At 44.9% G+C, this 14,940-nt stretch overlaps 1 protein-coding gene across 1 annotated transcript in view; it reads left to right on the top strand.

Moving 5' to 3' along the window:
- The window catches only part of PLCD1 (phospholipase C delta 1), a 47,885-nt gene that overhangs the window by 13,984 nt on the left and 18,961 nt on the right, over positions 1-14,940 (top strand). Inside the window, exons 3-6 of the mRNA XM_066550708.1 lie at positions 3,582-3,810; positions 8,579-8,708; positions 12,424-12,652; positions 13,794-13,995. Coding sequence (XP_066406805.1) covers positions 3,582-3,810; positions 8,579-8,708; positions 12,424-12,652; positions 13,794-13,995 — 790 coding nt within the window. The remainder of the gene's footprint in view (positions 1-3,581; positions 3,811-8,578; positions 8,709-12,423; positions 12,653-13,793; positions 13,996-14,940) is intronic.

Here is a 14,940-nt window from a genome sequence, read left to right as displayed (position 1 = left end):
AATCCAGCTGATTTCCTTTAAGAGGTGTTCCTTCTGCAGGAAGAGATGAGTTTGCAAATGTAACACCCAGCTCCTTGAAAGCCATGAGGAGAGAAATCCAAATCAGGAGAGATACCCAAAATTTACATATTGGTTGCTTGAAAATACCATGGGCTGTCAAAAGAATCCTGAGAGCCTGAGTCATCCCTGCCTGCTGATGCCAGGGGTGAAAGAGGAGAAGGGTGCTGGGCTGAAAATCAGCAAGGGAGAAGCACAAGAGCAGGAGCCAGTGATGAAAACTGAAAAGAGGGCTAGAAAGAAATTTCTCAACATCTCCCTGAGAGTAGATCAGACAGGAGGAATTCTGCTGGCTCCAGGGAAGGCTGCTGTACGTCCGTGTCAGTGGGGAGCCTCTGGCTGTCTGAGCAGCACCCAGAGCAGCCAGGAGGGCTGACCAGGATGTAACCTGTGTGAGTTGGTGTCTGGAGGTCGGGAGGAACACAGGCTTCCTTGTGCTGTGCATCGTGCTTTGGGCTCTCTACAAACCACCTCTTCAGCAGACGCAAACACTCCGAAGTAGATGCAAACTTTCCAAATTCTCTTCTGCTTGTGGTTATCTCCCCACTGTGGCGTGATGGGGAAGGAGCAGGGAGGCTGCAGGGAGCTGTGATTGATGGCTGTTTGCTGGGAGTGTTCCTCTGCTGTGAAACATCTCTGTGCCCCAGTTATTTTTGATTTCTCCTTGCAGATAGCTCAGCTGAACACACAGTTTGGGACTCCTAATAGAGTACAGTCACTGCCTGGGAGCAGCTGATAAAGTACTCATGCTGGGTTAAGATTTTCCAGAAAAGAGATAACTTTAGCAGATGGCTTGGGCTGAGTCCTTTGGCTTCAGCTTTTTTATTGATAGATGAAAACAGTACACACAACCAAGCTATGGAAAGCTATAAAAAGTGTCCTTCCTTACCCTGCTTTTTAACAGTTCCTGTGGTGATAGTTTCTCTCCTTCTCTCTTGTGTGACTACAATAGACCCCAGTCGTGCTCTTCAGCCTTCCTTGTACCCTTTCTGTACTGAGGAGGTCTTTTATCTCCATCATCCTCTGAAAAGATCAAGGCAGCCCTTCCAGACACAGGTTTTCAATCTTTTTTTTCCTCCCACACAGCTCTCTTTTCCAGTGGATTCATGCAGCCATGTAATGGTTTCCAAAGAATCCATTCTAAATTTCCAATATTTAACATCAGATTTTCTGGTCTTGGAAACAGGAGGCTGTTGCCAACCCGAAGTTTAGGGACTGATTGCACAAGCAGACTGAGGAGCCATTCTGCAGGACAGTAACTCTTGTGAGCCAAGCAGTGGTGAGCAGCTGGCAGGTGGGGAGGAATAACAGGATGATCCTTCCACTTCACTGCCGTAAGCAGAGGAGATCTGGAGAGGAGGAGAATCCCACATTTAAGGACAGTTTGCATATGAGATGCCCAGCTTGCACTTCCTTTCTGGTCAAGGGTCCACTGTAGTCATGGGTTAAGGGTATAACTTATCTTACCCTGAAATTTTTGCTTGAATAGGACAGAACAGCTGTGTTCCAAAAGCTGCTTTATTTCCCACTGGCTACAAAAGAAACCTTACTAAACTTTAGACTTTTTGATGGAACTGAATCTGGCCAAACATAATAAGATGCTTTACATTAAAGATGAAGTTCCACCTTAGGCACAACCTCTATAATTTGATTAATGTCCTGGTTAAAGGGCAAGATCACCAGGAAGGCTCAGCTGTGGGGGAATTGCAGCCTTTTTTTCTCTTTAAGCTGGTTTTAGTACTCAAACCCATAAACTTTCACTCAGAGGTAAATTGGCCAGATAACATAATTCCACAGCAGCCCATCCCAGCCCAACCTTTTCCTCCCCTCAGCTGATCAACTGTTGGCCTTTACAAAGTGATAATCAGAGACCACACAGAGATAACAGCTCATAATTGTCAGGGAAGAGCTTTGCCAGCTCCAGGGAGCTCCTGGTGTGTTCTTGTATAGGAACCAAACCAGCACAGTGCTGTGGAGGGTGTTTGACCACCCCAACATCTGGTGAGAACTTGAAGCAAATGTTAAGTGTTGCTTTTGGAAAGTCACTGATTTTTGAGGACTGGAATTTTGGATGTTTTTTTGCAGGTTTTTTTCCCCCAGCAGCTGAGCATTATCATGACTGCTCTGGGAAAACAAGGAAAGTTTTCAAACCTCTAATGAGCATCTGATGAATTTTGAATAATCCCAAGGCAGCCATGCCAAAAATGTGCAGGTGGATACTGAGTTGGGTCTTTCTACAGTGTTGACTTTGAATAAACTGGGCATTTTAATGGTGAAATGGATGCTTAAAGACAAGTTTCTCCTATTCAGCCAAACTTTGGGGGTATTTCATACTCATGCACTGCTTTTTAGCAAAGCTCCAGACCAGGTTGCTCCAAGCCCCATCTAACAAGGCCTTGAACACTTCCAGGGATGGGGCATCCACAACTCGGGGAAACCTGTGCCAGTGTTGTGTGGATGTATGAAGTGACCCATGAAAGACAAAAAGAGGCTGTGGGTGCTGCTGGGAGCTCACCTGATTTCAGCCCAGTTTGAGGGCTCTGATTGCTCTCAACAGCATTTTAGGGCTGTCTCTGTTACTTGTATTTGTTTAATAAAAGTCTCTTCATGCACTGCTCCTTCTGGATTGCCTTGTGTGTGCATTTTGCAAACTTGGAGCAACTTCAGGGCTCATTTCCGCCAGCTGAAGAGCAGAGATGGAAGTGGGGAAGGATGATCTTGAAAACAGTGTTTTGATTTCTTACAGCAAGGAGGGTAAATTCTACCCTTGACAGGGGTTAGGATGGAGTATGGGTGACACCAGACTGCTCTGAAGCTTTGGTCTTTGCCTCCTTAATTTGCACTACTGTGACTGAGAGGAACAGATGGGATCTTCACTTTTACCTTCTCATTATTTTTGCCACCTAAAGAAGGACAGTTTTGTTCTTTACCCTCCTCTTATTGAAGTCATTTCTTATTTTGCCCAGAGAGAATGTGGACTTCTCATCCCTGGAATTGTTCAGGGCCAGCTGGATGGGGCTTGGAGCAACCTGATCTCATGGAAGGCATTTCTGTCCATTTCAGGGGTTTGGAACGGGATGGTCTTTAAGGTCCCTTCCAACCCCAACCATTCAGTGCTTTTAGGATTTTCCTGTGGGGTGATGTTCACAGGGAGGCACAGCTCCACTCTCCCCATTCTCAGGGGCAATGAGTCAAGGGATGCTCCAAGGACTTGGAACCAAACTCTTGGCCCTGATTTGTGTCTCGTAAAGAGGACATCACAGCATGGCACCTATGGCATATTCTGTTTCTTTATTAAATAAAGAACATGAAGAAAGAGGTTTTCTTTTTGATATTTCTTGCTCTTTCTAGCCCTTTTGAGTTGAGTTTTCTTTAGTACCAAAGCTTGGGGAGGTGGGGGAGAGGAAAGGAACCTCCAGAGGCTTCAGGAAAAGGAGAAAGAGTAATTTTTTAATATCCCTCACCAAGTAGAGATAAGGCTGTCTGAACCCCTGCTGACAGCAGGCTCTGCTTTCTTTCCACAGTCTCCATTGAAGATATCCGGGATGTGAGGTCAGGCCATAAAACAGAAGGGATGGAAAAATACGCCAAGGATGTCCCAGAGTATCGCTGCTTTTCCATCATCTTCAAAGACCAGAGGAAAAACCTGGACCTCATTGCGAGCTCAGAGGATGATGCCAACCACTGGATTGCTGGCCTTGGGAAAATCATAGCCCACAGCAACTCCATGAACCAGAAACAGAAACTCCAACAGTATCCTTTGCCTTATAAAGTGATTAATCATGGACAAAGATGCACTTGTCTTTCCATGTGGGTGGGGATAGTAGACTAACCTCCTTTTTTCCCTATTCTGGGTTTACTCTTGCATTGATTTTGCACCCAGGCAAGCTCCCTGGTTTCCAGTGCTTTTCCCCCCTGTTTTACAATGATACCAGCAAGAGTGGAGTCAGGCTTAATGTGGCTCCTTAAGCAAAGAATTCCCTCTTTCATGGAGCTCCAGATAAAACAATCATTATTTTTTTGTGTTCTTCAGGGGTCTGTTTCACTTGCAATGCAGTAAACTCCAGGACAGGCACTTCTTGGCAAGGCATGAAAAGCCCTCACTGTTTACCGTGTTTCTCAGTAATACAAGGAGAGGGAACTGATTCTCTTCTTCTCACTGCCAAATTTACTCCAGGGTAGCTCCACTGACTTGAGTGAAATTACTCCTTATTAGCCTCAGCATGGGAGGAAGTTTTGCCCTGAAAAATCTGCAGTTGCTCTGGTGACAATGCAGAGAGCAGAAAGGAAAAGGCATAGAGCAGGAAAGGAGAGTGAATTCATTATGAAATGGAGAGAGGGTGGTTATTGGGTGAAATCCTGGCTCTGCTGAATTCACAGGGAATTCTCCCTGAGGCTGCATTTCACTCAATAAGTTGCTTTGCAAACAGAGGTCTCATGTATAAGGAGAGGATGTCTGTGGGTGCAGTTTTTTGGATGGATTTTCTTCAGTCCCTGTGTGTCTGAGACTCTGACCCTGACATCTGAAAAGCTGTTGGCTGATTTCACCCTGATTTGACAGAGCCACAGTAATGGTAAAATATTAGGTTCCTTTAAGCTTCCCAAGGTAGATACTCAGCTATCAGAGAGGAAAAGAGATACCACTCTTGGGGGCAGAAGGCTGGGTGGGCTTCATGGCCTGTTTGACAGCAAACATCAGAGAGGAGGGGAGATGCAAAATCCTCAGCTGGGAAAAATCACAAAGCTGGAGCTCAAATCTCAGAAGGCACCAGGAATGCTGCCCTCAGTTAAGTCTTCACTCCACGTGAGTTCTCTGCTGGGTAATAATGCACTGATGGAGAAGGAGATGGTGCATAAATGCTGAGCTTTCATCAGGCATTACTCTTCTGTGGATTCTCTGAAGTCTGAGAAGCATTTTCACAGCCACAGTGCTGTTCACTTAAAGGAATCAGACTCCATTAATTCTGATGTGCCTGGGATGTCCTGTTTATCTCCTGCATTGTGAGTGTCTTTTTTTGGATGGTTTTGCAAGCTCTGGGCTGTAAGGTCACTCCTCAGCCACCCCACAGTGTGTAGGGGAAAATCTGGGCTACAGAAAGTTGTCCCTGGAGCATATCAAGTTAAATATATTGCTAAAAAATTTGCCTGTAAGAAGAGAAAAGATTTTTTTAAGGGGGGAAAAATAACAATGACATTTGCAAAGGAAGAAAGCTGTAAATTTCCAGCATGGAAAAGTGCCTTTCTGTCTTTGGAAAGCAGAATTGAAGCTAAATAGGGTGGGTAGGCAAACCATATTTCTGGAAGAGTAATTACTGTGCAGTGCTGGCTTCCAATCTGGGCTTGTCTCAGGCCATTTAACGTAACCTGGAATTACAGAACAGCATGATTTCTCATTTGAAATTTGATGATGTTTAATTAAAGCCTGGGATTTTAAATTTAGTCTGCCTTCACTGGGTTTGCTTGGCAGCGTGGGCTTGCTCAGATCTTCCTTAAACCTCAGGAGTGTTCTCAGCATCTGTGAGCACAGAAGGGGAAGAGTCAGGGCTTGAGAAGTGTTGTGTCCCCTGCCTGTCCCCCATGACTGGAGAATTGCCTTGCAGGGTATCGTTGTCAGCCTCTCAAACCCCTTGCAAAACAAGTAAGGAATGTGCAAGTTTTTGAAAACAAGGATTGAAAGCAAAAACTCTGCTAGTTTCAGATGGGGCTCGTTCAGTTTGGAATTCAGTGGAGTTGCCTGTGCTAGAAGGGACTGGAATCAGTGTCTTATGTATTTTTCCAGTCCTGTATTCCTACACAGATAAAACTCCCACATGCTTGATGGGCATGTCTGATGTTCTTATATACAGAGTTCTGTTTTAATAAGCCTCAGATTCAACCTTGCAGCAGGCTGGCATGGGTAGTTTAGCAAATATTGCAGGTATGTGTGCAGGGAAGACTTTAGACCAGCAAATACAGAGGACTTTTCATTTGAGCAGGGTGGCACTGTCTGGTTTGGTTCTGGGGTTTATGTGTGAGCTTTTCTTCTGGTTTGAAAGCAATTACCAGAAGTTCTGCAGCATTTCTGTTCTGAGCACACTCATGGGATATCTGCCAGATAGAAACCAGAGAGAGATGACTGAAACTGAGAGAAAGCTGGTAGCCCTGGAGCTGGCACAGCCTTTAAAAATCAGAGGCTCTCCCTGGATGCACACAAAAATGGGAGAAGCTTTCCCACAGAAATGGGAGCAGCTCCTGCCCAGTGCACTCAGACCCACAGAGGGGCACCAGGTGAAAGGAAGAGCCACAGCCAGGGCTGAAAAATGGTGTTTGTACCAGATGAGAGGACTTCCAGTTGGAGTGTTTTGTTCATCCAGCTCCTCCAAGCTCTCCCAAAGCTGAGGGGATGCAGATGGATGGGGAGTTTGGGTATTTTGGGCTCAGAATGCTGCTATTCACTGAGATCTCAGTTGTCTGTACTCTCCTTTTTCTCTCTTTGCTGCTTGCCCTTGCAGCAAGAGGACCCATTGTGTGTGCCTGGGCTTTTCCTGGGCTCTCTGATTTCCCTCCTGCATTTCTCAGCTTCCTGGGAAGGCATCTAAGAGAAAAACATCCTCCATTAACAGGTAGGACCTGGGCATACTCTTTTGCAGATGCATTTACTGCCCACATTTTGCCTTCCAGAGAGGACTTTGGGTACGTGCATGACCTCTGGGTGCCCATTATCAGAGGAAATGATGCAGACTCTTAAAGAAATGTGGGTTTTTTGCAGTGGTCAGCACAAAACCAGTAGTTTCTATGCACAAAAGAGTAGTTTCTATCCACCCCTACTGCTCACCTCTGGCTGTGGCAGGCTGGATTTCCTCTTGGCTCACCACAGCTGGGTTTTCCTCCTGCCTGTTGTTTTTAGGGAAGGCTGGGAAGAGGACCTGAGGTGCAGGGTCAGGTGTGAGTGGGTGGCAGCAGGGTGACAGTGTGACAGTCTGGTGGCAGTCTGACAGACCCTGTCTGGAGCAGAGCTGGTGGAGGGGATGTTCTGCACCCCGGGGTGGGTGTGAGGTGCTCCCAGCACAGCATCCTCTGCTCATGGGAGCTTCATGACTCAAACTGGGCTTTCTGGGAAGAATCAGACCCTGGTTCAGGGCTCTGGAGTGTCCTTGGGAAATGCAGCCTCTCTTTATTTTGGTTTCCATGTCTAAAGAAGAGGAATATTAATATTACCAGGCTGAGACGGATGTGGGGTGAGGTCATTGCTTAGCACCTGCCAAGATTTTTAAAGTCAGAAAGTTCAGCTTTCCACGAGACAAACAATACTCACTAACAGTTTACACATATCTCCATCACTAGGAAATACTTCAGTGCAGGGGTAGCTCTGGCAAACACTGTTTCAGGGTTATGTTTACAGCCCCTAAGGCTGTTAATGCCCTTTTCTGGGGTCATTTTGAAAGGCCCAGTTTAAATGTTACAGCACTATATGCCTCAGCTGGTTTTGCTGATCCTGAACTTTACTCTGATTAACATTCAGATTGGGCATTTTTGGAAGTTTTTCTGGAATTTGGAAGAATTGTTTCCTATGTGAGACATGGAAGGTTATTATTGGAGATCAAATTCTTACTTTGATCATTTTTTTTCCTGTTGAAAAGTAGATCTTTTTCTGGATGACCTTTCTTATTTGACAGTAAAACAAATTAGACAGACAGTTCCATGATGCAAAAAGCAGGGGGTTTTTTGGTGTTTAAAACTGCAGTGTGTCTCAACTGTCTAACATGATTTTAGAGACTGAAAGAAAATGGAAGTCTCAGTTCAAAATATCTGACATCACATTAAGAAGATCATTCTTATAGCAGTTACTCCTGATCCACAGATACACTAAAGTGATTAAAACCCAAGCTGTTATGAACATATCATAGTACAGCACAGTAACAGACCCCGTGCATTTCATCAGGGGAAGAAGGCAAGACCCACGAAGTTTGCTTTGATTCCACTCACAACAAATTCTTAGGAGATATTGGTAGAAATCCCTAAAAATATGCTGAAGGTGAGTTCAAAAATTATTATTGATTATTCTTGTGGAGTTCAGTGTTCACCATGACACACTGAATATTGAGCAGATCCATGGCAATGAGTTTACCAAGCTTCTCTTGGGAGCTCTTTTCATTCTTTCCTTTATCCCCTTTTAACCGTCTGGAGCAGAATGTACTTTCTGTCATAAAAGAGAAATCAAACTGTTTCTGGCTGTGGCCAAGAACTCCTACAGGGTAAAGAGAGCTGCTCCAGCCTTGGCCAGATGGTGAAAAGCTTCTCCCAGGTCCCCATCAGTTGTATCACAGCACGTTTTCCTCCTGCCAAGGCGCCATTGTGCTCTGTGGGAGCAGGAGGTGAGGTGGTGGCAGCTGCTCAGGGGGCCCACACTGATTTTACAGCAGCTGGAGAGGTGGCTCAGAGCCTTTAGAAGAGGACTTCCCCCCTACCATGTGCAGCAGAAGGTATTTAGGTGCTCAGGCTAGGCACTGACCTGGAAAGGTTTCCTTACATCCCCCTGCAGCTGGATTCACACCTGCCTGCGCAAAGCTGACAAAAACAAAGACAACAAGATGAGCCTGAAAGAGCTCAAAGACTTCCTGAAAGAAGTGAACATTGAAGTGGATGACTACCATGCCAAGAAGATTTTCCAGGTAATGGGAGCAAGCAGAAAAAGGGTTTGCTCTTGGCTGAGGTCAGGGTGTCCCACAGCTTTCAGCTTAACGGGTTGGAGACCTCACCTAAAGTGAACTCCTGGTTTCTTTTCTTGTACCAAGGAAGGACTCTCAGGTTTTGATGCTCAGTAATTTGTTGCCCAGAATAATTGATTCCCACTGAGTTAGGCCAGCACAATGCTTTTGATGAGGGTGTGTTAAGATCTTTATTCATAATCAATGCCTAATGTTGCCACGAAGCAGAAAATGAGATGCAAACATGGATAATGCAAGAAAAAGGGAAACAAAGTTGAAGTCCCAGGGGTCTCAGGAGTTTTGTGTGCCACAGCTGCATGTCAGTGCCTAAGTCTGGCTGAATTTTGTTTGGTTACAATTGTGAACCCAGATCCTCACCTTCTCAGAGGAGAGGGGTGCAAAGTGACAGGTATAAACAAACAAACAAACAAAAAGAATGAAGTGCAAATTAAGAAAAAAACCTTTCCAGATTCATGATAGATACACAACATTGCACCCAAGCCTGGACTAGTCTGATTGATTTAATACTCCCAAGGCATATTTAATCTGGTCAGGGATGTACACTTGTAAATTCTCAAGATTCAGCTTGCTGGCTGAGCCCATCAGAAGATAAGAAAGGATGAAAATTTCTCAGTTGTTAAGCTTTGGGTTTCTCTCTAGAGAATCCATTCTGCTGAGGTGAGATAAAACATCTGGATAATTTCCAAACTTCCATCCTGTCTGAAGCAGGATTTGAATTAATGTGTGTGCAGTTTCAGAAATGGTTTTTTCTGATCAGTGGTAAACATGTGGGTGGTTTTGGGCACCAGGCAGGAGTTCTCCTGCTCCTCCATGTGAGCAGGCAGCCTTCCCCCAAAGGAGGTCAAAGTTTCCTTGTCTTTGCTTTTTACACATCTCTCTGGTAACTCCTCAGGAATCAGGGGGAAGGTCATCAGCAAATTAAAGAATTTCAGCTCACAAAATATTCCAGTTATTGCCTGCTCTGGCTGGTGGATCCCATTCCCATTCCCAGGAAGGTCCTGGAAGAGTGGAAATAAGGCTGGGAATCCACTGGTTGAGCTGCATGTCTCCACTGGAAGGAGCTGCCAACACTTCCTTTGCAGTCTGTGCAGGTGAAGCCAGTAGGGAGCAGGGTGTGAATCCCCTCATCCCAAAGGATACATCTCACATATGGGAGAAGAATCATTTTCACATCTTCACACATCAACAATCTGAAAAAATCACCTTTTATTTTTTTTTAATTTTCCTTTTTTTTTTATTTTAGAGGCACAGTCTCCTCTTATTTAATGAACCTCTTCTGCTGTCCCAATAGTTACAAGGGAGCTCTAGGAGAGGAATCTTGATGAAATTAATCCTTTTTGCTTAAGGACTCCAAGTAATTGCTAAACCTTGATTCAACCCATGGAAATGCAGGGAGTTAGTTGAAGTACCATCATTAAGCAAGTAATTTTAAAGTTTCCTGTATAGCCCCTGGAAAGAGGGGCACTTTGGAGGTTAATTCAGATCTCCTGAGGGCTGATTTGCCTCCAGGAAGGGTCTGTCTTGCTCTTAAAGCAATTACATTTTCAGTTTGCATCCTGCCTCATCCTAGATGGGCTGGGGCATTACAGCCTATTAAGGGGTGATCTTTTCTGTCTCAGAGAGTTTTTCTTCATTTAGTCACAGGAAGGAAGGGTGATCAGGGGCTCAGGTGAGGGCTGCATGTTCTCACATTAGTTTTGCCTTTCCTCACATGACTCTGTGTACACATCCAGGTTTGAGACACTGGAGTCGAACATATTGCAATGAACCAGAAATGATGCCAAGCTGCTGTCATTGCTCACTTCATTTCAACCTGAATATTCATTATGAGGCATCAGAAAGGTGTTTTTGCTGGCAGGCCAAGGGTCATTCAGGACTCATGGCTTGTGATGCATACATGGGAGGTAAAACACAGTATTTTGGGTTGAGATTCTCTAATTTGGACCTCTTGTAGCCAAAGCAGAAGGAACCCACTTTCATACTGAGCATCTGATCTGTCCTGGAGTTTGACTCTGGTGCCAGTGCTATTGTCCTGGTTTCATCATTTCATTAGTTGCCTTTAATGGCAACTAATGAATAAACTTCCCCAGGCACGCCACTTAAAATGCCAGTTTTCTAGGAGGAATATCTTGTCATTTTCCCTGTCATGTCTTAAATAAAAGAACATTTGTAATTCACAACATCCCTGCTGTCTCCACCAGCTGCTTTCCCTCTTTATATTCCTTTTGCAGTTGCTAAGCATCATGCTCAGCTTAGCTTGAGGGATCTGCCAGAGCCACAGAGCAGGATCATAGACATGGAAAGCAGTGAGAAAAAGGCAGTTCTTGGACTCTCAAACCTATTTTGGAGGTGTTTGTAGTACTGAACATGTCACAGGTTGTCCCATCCCTGCGATGAGCCCGTAGCTTCTACCCAGCAGGTTCTGAAGTCAGGACAAGTTGAACTCTTTTTTTCTGTCACTTCAGTTTGTGAAATGCTAGGCATCATGAGAATGTTCTTTGGTTTTATATGCGCTCCTTAAACAGATAGTGAAAGATTTGCAGGGGATGAAAGTCCCTCCTTACCATCTTGGGACACTGCCAAAGCCACTGTGGCCATTGCTGAGATCACTGGCAGGGCTAGGCTGAGATTAGTGTGATTACTGGTTAAACTAAGACAGGCATTTTCATCATAAAAACCAGGAAAATAGCTCTGTCACAGGGGATCAAAGATGGAAAGCAATTTAATTCCTCTGGTTTGACAAGCTGAAGAATTCTGCTAGGAACAAACAACAAAATTAATATCAGGATTTGCCACAGGAGAAAAAAAAAAGTTGTTTCTGATGAAAAACTGAACTTGGGAGTATTTAAAATAAACTAGAACAACTTGTTATTGGGAAAGCTGTGTCCTTGATGGAGACATTGACATGTATATCTCAAGCTCCCCACCTTTCATGGTCAATCAAGTCCTTGGCTGTGGTGCTCTGTCACAGATGGTATCTACTGGAAAAGTTCAAACCCCAGAGGAAGATGGAAAATCTGAATTACAGTTCCTTGTGAGGAGATTATATCTGATTTGAAATCCGTGGGGATTTTGTTACGTGGCAGGTTTTGGATGAGAATGGAAAATTTCCATGGAGAGGTGGATTTTTTTCATACCTAAACATGCACATGTTTAGCAATTGTGAAGGTTTTTAGTTGTTTTTGATGCCATCTTTGCAAACAGCCCTGCTGTGAGTCTTGACAGCCTCTTGAGGTCTGAGCCACTAAGGCCAAAGGAAAGGTTCTTTTCACTTCCTGGACTTTTGGCTATACTCTCTATCATTAATGAACAGAGTTAATTGTTTCCCTTTGTTCCCCCTTAGATTAAGATTCTTTTGACCCTTGATTTGTGCTTGGATTATTTTGAGCTGTCCTGACTGAAGCCCACCAAGTGCTGGAACTCGAGGCTGGTGCCTTTGAGCTCACTGACAATGTATAAATGCTAATAACTGTAATTTTCATGACTCTTGGCCTTGTCAATGAGAACCATTGTCATGGACCACGTGCTCCTCACTGGCTGGCCAGTAACTCTTTGCAATTATTTTGTGTTCTGCGTTGTGTAGCCCTGGTGCAGATTACGGCTGGCCTATGCCAGAAGGAAAGAAGGTTTTCACTCCTTCTCCCCTCTACGTTTACAGCACTGTGACAAGTCCAAAACAGAGGCTCTGGAGGATGATGAGATAGAGGAATTTTACAAGATACTGACAGAGAGGAAAGAAATAGACAGCATCTTCCAAATGTACTCGGACCCAGAGGGGTTCATGTCCTGCCAGAACCTGGTGAGGTTTCTCTATGAGGTGCAGCAGGAAGAAGATGCTGTTATTGCTGCCCCTGCCTTAATTCAGAGATATGAGCCCAACGAAAGAGGTAGGTTGAAAACCCTGTCTGGTTTGCTTCAAAATCTTGCTTTTTTGATGAATTATGAATTGCATTGCTGTTGCTTTTTTTCCTGCAGTCGTTGCATTATTTTCTCCCCACAGCTGCTTCTAAAAAACCACTCTCTCCTAGGGGAGCATTAACATATTTATTTATTAAAATAAAATTGAAGAGAGAGATTTCCCAGCCTCTCCTCTGCTCTCCTCTCCTAGCATCTCTAGGAGGGGAGGGCAGAGGAGAGGCTGGGAAATCTCTCTCTTCAATTTTATTTTGGGTGCACTGAACAGCAGGAGAGGGATTGATACAGGTTTGACTAGAGGATGATGAAAATCCTGAGGGAAAGACTCAGATGCCAAAAGACCTCATGTGCCTTTTCAAGGCTGAGAATGGAGCAATATTTGTGTTCTCCAGAAGCTGGAGTGGAGGCAGATGTCCTTGATGGTGGGCACCTGTAAAGCCATCTGCAGATGGGATCTCTGAGTAGAGGCCAAGGAGGTGACAGCTGTCTAGGAGGCAGACACTGAACTGTCTGTCTGCTCAGATTGTGGGTGAATCATCAGTCTGGAGCACCTTGGAGGATGGGTTCGAAGAGCCAACTCAGAATCATGGGCTGGTTTTCCACTATCCTGCTCTTCCTTCAGGAGAGGGACAAGGCTTTGCAACTGTCAGGCTTTAGGATTAGGCTGAGATCTAGTTCAGTCCCTCAAAATGGGGAGTAATTTTGTATTTCCTCTTTGCAAATCATGTATTTCATTGGATAATCTAGACAGGATTTATCTGGCTGTGTTTAGACATCTGACAGCTTCTCTGGGTTGGTGCAAAGAAACCTTGAAATGCTCAAACAGAGATTTTCATGCTGTAAATCTCTGGAGACAGATGAGGTAAGGTCTGTCTTTGACACTTTTAAGATGTTATCAAGGACAAGTAAAGTGTCATAAAAAGCCACATAAGCTGTGCTTGGGAAGGGCTTTAAAAGCATTTTCAGGCAGCTGAAGGTGCCATCCTTGCCTGGAGAGCATCCATGTCTTTGCTTTCACTGAATGCCTGGGGAGCACATGTTGCCTCTGGGGTCTCCTGTTACCTGGTGGCGTCTCATTTTCACTGTGGGGTTTTCTGTCTGTTTGTCTGACAGCCAAGAGGGGCAATGCCATGACCAAGGATGGTTTCCTGATGTACCTGCTGTCAGATGAGGGGAACATATTCAACCCCTCCCACAGGAAAGTTTACCAGGACATGACCCAACCTCTCAGCCACTACTTGGTGTCATCCTCACACAACACCTATCTCATGGAAGACCAGATCACAGGGCCAAGCAGCACAGAGGCCTATATCAGGTAAAGAGAGTGTGTGTTTGTGTCTGTTGGGGAGGTTATCCTCTTTCTTTCGGAAGACATGATGCTGATGGATGCAAGGGATCAAGAAGCAGTCTCCCACCAGACCAGGTAATAGGGGCTGGCCCATGTTTCCAGGGTGAGCTGTTTCCAAACCAGCTCCTTGTCACAGCTCTTTGACCTGAGTCTCATCTGGTGTCCACCTGGGTGTAGATGTATAATTACTACATTTGGAAGCAGTATAAAATATCTGCAGTCACTGGAGGCTGGATTACAGCCCTCTGGCCTGGTGTTCTCTAAGCATGATGATGAGGGGGTGTTGCATTCCCCAAAATATGGCACAAGAGAGTGCAAGGAGCTTACAAGATGAAAAGATTCCTCCTGGGATAGGGCTGCAGGTCTGGGAGAAGCCAAAATGATGCATAGTGTCATGGTACTTATATTCTGTGCTGCCTTTTGGGACAGGTCCATGGCAGGAACTGTCCCCACAACCATGCTGGGGTGTATTTTGGAGAGTCCTTGTTGGAGCAATCAAAAAAAAAAAAAAAAAGAGGTGGGATATGAGCAGGGGAAGTGATCAGCAGAACTTACACCTGGTGCCTTTTTATCATCTCAGATATTCCCACAGCACCCCTGCACTGAGCTTTAGGTGTTGTTTAGAGCTTTAGGTGTTGCCTGTGTCTGCCTTTAACAGCATCTGATGTCTCATGGCCAGATGGGTGCAGTGACCTTTAGTAATTTGCACACCCACAAGACATCACTGCTTGTTTTTATCAGGTGAGACAGTGTTTCCTTATGAGCCAGTCAATGGCTGCAGTTCTGCCTTTGTTTATGACTTATCTCATTCTCAGGAGCAACCTGACCAAAGTCACAAGGTCAAAAGTGTTGAGAGTGAAATCTGGCACAGGTTGCTTCTCAGTAGCTCTTTGAATTCATCTTACACAGTCT

Source organism: Molothrus aeneus, chromosome 1 (assembly GCF_037042795.1).
Source record: "Molothrus aeneus isolate 106 chromosome 1, BPBGC_Maene_1.0, whole genome shotgun sequence".
NCBI lineage: Eukaryota > Metazoa > Chordata > Aves > Passeriformes > Icteridae > Molothrus > Molothrus aeneus.
Note: the sequence above shows the minus strand (reverse complement) of the source record. Positions and strands in the feature narration are given on the sequence as shown.